General features: G+C 43.0%; 1 protein-coding gene across 1 annotated transcript in view; it reads left to right on the top strand.

The window, feature by feature from the left end:
• Positions 1 to 1,675: 1,675 nt before the first annotated feature.
• LOC118364288 (four and a half LIM domains protein 3-like) overlaps positions 1,676 to 6,000 on the top strand; it is a 52,174-nt gene continuing 47,849 nt past the window's right edge. Inside the window, exon 1 of the mRNA XM_035745707.2 lies at positions 1,676 to 1,998. Coding sequence (XP_035601600.1) covers positions 1,920 to 1,998 — 79 coding nt within the window. The 5' untranslated portion in view covers positions 1,676 to 1,919. The remainder of the gene's footprint in view (positions 1,999 to 6,000) is intronic.

Here is a 6,000-nt window from a genome sequence, read left to right as displayed (position 1 = left end):
CTTTTAAGAAATGTGACACAATAGTTTTTTCCCTAATGTTTCGCAACCCATGATGCAGGTTGTAAAATATACAATAGGGGTTCTAATATGGTTCACATCACATGCGTGTGTTCTTTATCCCATCAAATACAGTATACTGGATCTAACGGTAACATGTAGGCATTACTCTTGGTAAGGACCCTGCTTCAATGTCAAGACCATATCCACCCATTTACTTTTCCAAATGACACTATCTTGTTTTCCATCTATGTACATTGATGATCTCGAGGCAGCACTCAAAACACTTTTTTTTAAAGCTGCTTTTAAGAATAATCCAAGCAGTGCTCAAAACTATTTCCTTGTTCCCTTTTTAAATTATAATTTGAAAACCATAGATTTATTTTTATCACATCCATATTTTTCTTGACCAAGTCCTCAGTGAACTGGCACCGTTGGCACCCAGTTGGCACTCATGCCTAGTTATGTAAAATGTGTTTGGACTGAGTGCAGAACCATGTGAAATGGAGATCTGCTAGAGCTAGCCTTGGCACTTGTCTCCGTGTAGTCTAAATAAAATGTGACGGTCAAAACACACCAGTTCAGACCAGAACAATACCATGGTGCAGGGTGATGCATGTGTCAACATCATGTTCTACAGGCTCAGCACAGCTTGCTGATGAAACACTTGGATTAACCTCTCCTCTATTCCTGGGAGTGTATTAAAAAAAGTGTATATAAGTGCCTGGTCTAGGATCAGGTAACCTCATGTCCTTATAATGTTATGCATTATGATCTAAAAACTGATCCTAGATCAGCAATCCTACTCAGAGACACGTTATGCATACTGGCCCAATTTCTACCCCAAGGACATACAGCTGTTGACATTTATATTGAGAACGCTCCCTCTTGTTGACTCATATAGACAAGATGAGACAAATGAAAAAAAGAGGGGAACAGAAGACAAATCGTATGAAACAGGAAGTGAGATCATTACCCATATTGGGGCAAAGTGCGCCAGATAGATCATGCCTGAGTTAAGAGAAAGAACAGCTGTGCAGTTTTGGGAAAATAGGAGAAAGTACTGATTCTGGTCACACACACACACACACATACATACACACATATAGGTTTCAGTTTAACACGTGTAAAAGCTATCAATAAACTTACAACAGGAAAAAACATAATGAAAGAATGACCAAAGGAATTGAAAGCAATACCAACCCCAGAGGGCCTATTATGCACTTGTTGACAACATTGGATGAACTCTACGCAATGGCAATTCAAGCCCATAACACAAAACTATACAGTAGTAGGCTTACTGTCCATATTGTTGTTCAGGTTTGTTTGTCAGTGTTGTGTGTAAGCTAGGCCTACTTGTTGTCTGTTATCCCCACCTACCTGTTATGTGTGTCTAGCAAAATAATGATATCAGCTGTAGCCTAGATTGCAATCAAATCACAATTTCCATTAAGATATTTTTGGGAGAACTTGCATCTGTGTAAGGTGTGAATATACTTTGTCAGGGCTAATTGAGTGACTGTCAACTACTGAGGCACAACCCAATTTAGAAATTGCACCTTGTGTATTCTACTATTCTTACTCTCAACAGTAAATCGAGACCCCGACTCGTGGAGGGGAATTCATCGCGGGCCTACAAAAGGGGGGCTGCCAGTTTCCCCATCCCTGGCCTACATGACCAAAGCACAGCACAGTCCGAAGGTTCGAAGTCAGAGGGAGGAGATTTTTCTCCAATATCGGGGCGGGGTCTTGTGACTCACCATCAACTTCCTCATAGACAGTAGAGCCGGTGAACTGTGTCACACTTCAACATTGTACAGTTAGAGGTCTGAGTAGACTGCAGTGAAAAAGGAACGGGAAAAATTGTACAGTATAATAATCTGCCAGTGGAGTAGCGACCGGCAGAAATTCACATCGTTTGAATGTCTGGTGACACAGCGCGAGAGGTGGGCTTCGATTGTCAAGTCGCAAAGGTGCATTCAACAGCAGATATAACGTCGGGTAAGCGCGATCACCCATTCTACTTTGAATAGTGAAATGCAAACTTTTCGCCATCATATCTCCACTGTTCTTAGGTAGACCTACGTAAACTCTAGAGTAGGCCTACACACACGTTTCTTATTCTTTGCACATGGATATACTGATGAAAACCATTTTCTTTTTAATCATTCTATTGTGCTGTTTTTGAGTCGTCCCATTCATTGCGCATTTTAGCCAGATGTCAGTAATGTAGGCATAATATGCATTTATTGAAGGAAATACGTTTAATTTGAACTTTTCATTTGCAATGTGAGGCAGAAAAGAAGTTGAGCGGTGCTCCCGGATTCTGAATGAATGAATGAATGAATGAATGAATGAAGGATAGATACAACAATGCATATAATGCATGTCAGGAAGAACGGAATATCCGACAATTTAGAAATAGCCTACTTTGTAGAAGTTTTGTCCATATTATACTAATGAGACTAAGTAACCTGAGAACAACTGGAAATTGAGACTAGACTATACTTATAAACTAAACTTTCTACTGGACAATGGAACAACGGGAGTTATAAAGTAATTCCATAACAGCATGTACCCGTTTGTTGTCTCACGTCAAGCATAAGAGCCTCGGAATGGGATCTTGTGCCTAATGATGTCAATTTCCATATGACGTTTCTACTTTCCACATTTCTAAAGCAACAAATGGTCAATAGCTCCCACCTAAACCACTCCAATTATGTCCTTATAAGTATAGTAGGGAAGGTGACCTAGTAGGCTATATCACTTCATTTGTGGATTTCTGCAAGTCTCAGTTGGTTGGAGAGATATTTAATATGTCTGCATATTGTTATGTCTACTAACTCAGTATTTAACCATGTCTTCTATACAAGGGTATAGAAGTGCTGAGATAATTGGAGGTTCTCTATAATATATGCTTTAATATATGCCACTTAGCAGACGCTTTTATCCAAAGCGACTTACAGTCATGTGTGCATACATTCTACGTATGGGTGGTCCCGGGAATCGAACCCACTACCCTGGCGTTACAAGCGCCATGCTCTACCAACTGAGCTACAGAAGGACCACTCTAGACTTTGTAGTGTCCCTGAACATGCTCCAGTTGCACTGATGGAATATGAACATTCTTGCCACTTAGCACCTTCAGTAATTACACACCGTGATAACTGGGACTGAAGACAGACGGAGCCATGAATGGAGGAGAGAGGGAACGAGTGCAGGGAAAAAGGGACTATTCTTGTCACAGGGAATTCTGGCATGTCCAGTGCCCACAGATGGGGCTGCATCCCAAATGGAGCCCTATTCCCCACAGTGGAGGCTGCTGAGGGGAGGACGGATCATAATAATGGGTGGAAAGGAGCAAATGGAATGGCATCAAACACATGGAAACCATGTTTGATCCCATTCAACTGATTCTGTTCCAGCCATTACCACAAGCCCGCCCTCCCCAATTAACGTGCCACCAACCTCTTCTGATTCCCTACAGAAACTGCAACAAATAGGGCCCCATATGGCTCTGGTCCAATGTAGTGCACTATGTAGGGAATAGGGTGCCATTTGAGATGGAGCCATGGAATACTTACCACCCTCTGTTTTTCCCTGGCTTTCGTGCTACATGTCATACCCCGAGGCTGTCATCAGGACTGGCATGCCTGGGGCATCCTGGCACTGATGGCGGTAGCTAGCCATCTCCTCATTGACTCGGTGGTCAGTCCCCAAGGCTGAGCAGTTCTTGGTTAGAACACTTCTGGAATCAGTATGGACTAAGCAGGAAAACCTGGGGATTTTGCAACCCTAGTCATATTTCTGTCTCATCTGTTGCCGTTTCACACGTGTTCCATTGGGCGAGAAAGGGAAGATAAATCATACCCTTAAAATAGCTGTGTTACCAGGCTTACTGTGAGTTCCAGACCGACTAGCTAAGGCGCCAGCGCAGTTGGTTCTCCCTTGCATGCTGCCTGCCTCCTGCTTCACCTGGGACAACTTTTTAGAGATCCCTGTTGTCCTACACTTAAAAGACTACAATAGCCACAAGGCCGTTGACAACCAAAGCATCTATTACTGCAGTTGTTTAGCAGTTAACCCATTTCCTGTAGTTTGTTTCATGTAATCACTTTATTTTCAATTTCTACTTCAAGTGGCGCACACTGTTAATAACATGTATTAAATCATATGAAATAATGTCATTTTAAAAATAAGTTGACTCACCCACATAAGTATACCTGGATGCACATGTATCAACATTGAAATATGTTTTTCTTTGTTTGGCTAATGGCTAGGCTAATATGTATTCTACCTAAAGTGCAGACATGGCCGTGGCAATAGCCTGCAATTCACGTCACCCAAGTAGATGGCAAACATTTGTTTAACTCTCAGTGCCCGGCCTCTTTCCCTCCAAACATTGTTCATTTAGCAGCATTGCTGCGTGAGCTAGGCAATGGGAGACCAACTACAGCGCTGCTCAATTCACTGCCCTTTCGCCGACGCAGGCGGTGACTCTTCTTCTGTCGGTGGCATCATTTAGGTTGGCCCCGAGGTATATTTTTTTTGGGCTATGAACCAAGTGCGAACCGGCAGAGTTCCCACATTTGTTGTTGCGTCACCTCGCCTTAGCTGAGGAACGCACCTCTGACAAACTACAGTGTTCTTTGAAGGAGCCTCTCTTCTGGGTGTGTTGGTACAATATAACAGATGCTCAAGCTAATTTATAAATCGGCACCATTCCAATTACGTTTGTGCATATAGTGTATGTGGACACCCCTTCAAATTAGTGGCTATTTCAGCCATACCCGTTGATGACCGGAGTATAAAATTGAGCACACAGCCATGTAATCTTTTTGGACAAACATTGGCAGTAGAATGGCCTTACTGAAGAGCTCATTGACTTTCAACGTGGTGTCAAATTTCTGCCCTGCTAGAGCTGCCCCGGTCAACATTAGGTGCTGTTATTGTGACGTGGAAATGTCTAGGAGCAACAATGGCTCAGCTGCGAAGTGGTAGGCCACACAAGCTCACAGAATGGGACCGCTGAGTGCTGAAGCGCGTTTGCAGCATTCACTACCAAGTTCCAAACCGCCTCTGGATGCAATATCAGCACAAGAACTGTTAGTTGGGAGCATCATGAAATGGGTTTCCATCGCCAAGCAGCCCCACACAAGCCTAAGATCACCACGTGCAATGCCAAGCATCTGCTAGAGTGGCGTAAAGCTTGCCGCCATTGGACTTTGTAGCTATGGAAACGTGTTCTCCGGAGTGATGAATCACGCTTCACCATCTGCCAGAAAGAACACTACCTGCCTGACTGTATAGTGCCAAATGTAAAGGAGGAATAATGGTCTGGGGCTGTTTTTCATGGTTCGAGCTTGGTGTTCATAGTTCCAATGAAGGGAAATCTTAACGCTACAGCATACAATGACATGCTAGACAATTCTGTGCTTCCAACTGTGTGGCAACAGTTTGGGGAAGGCCCTGTCTTGGTTGAGCATGACCATGCCTCTGTTCACAAAGCGAGGTCAATACAGAAATGGTTTGTTGAGATCGGTGTTGAAGAACTTGACTGGCCTGCAAATACAAATACTGGCCTGCACAGAGCCCTTACCTAAACCCCATCAAACACCTTTGGGATGAATTGGAACACCGACTGCGAGCCAGTCCTAATCGCCCAACATCAGTGCCCAAACTCACTAACGCTCTTGTGGCTGAATGGAGGAAAGTCCCTGCAGCAATGTTCCAACATCTAGTGGAAAGCCTTCCCATAAGAGTGGAGGCTAATAATAGAATCAAAGGGGGCATCAGCCCCATATTAATGCCCATGATTTTGGAAAGAGATGTTCTACAAGCATGTGTCCACATGCACTACAATACCAAAAGTATGTCTTCTAAAAGATCTCATACATTATTTTAAATAAGAAAATAAGCTTTTGATGTCATAAACAAGGATGGAAATAAGTATCTTATGCAAAAACCTTCATTTATTAGATCAAATACAATGCTTGTTTCATA

Source organism: Oncorhynchus keta, chromosome 31, assembly GCF_023373465.1.
Source record: "Oncorhynchus keta strain PuntledgeMale-10-30-2019 chromosome 31, Oket_V2, whole genome shotgun sequence".
Lineage (NCBI taxonomy): Eukaryota > Metazoa > Chordata > Actinopteri > Salmoniformes > Salmonidae > Oncorhynchus > Oncorhynchus keta.
The sequence above is the reverse complement of the archived record's forward strand: the minus strand, read 5'-3'. Positions and strand labels throughout refer to the sequence as shown.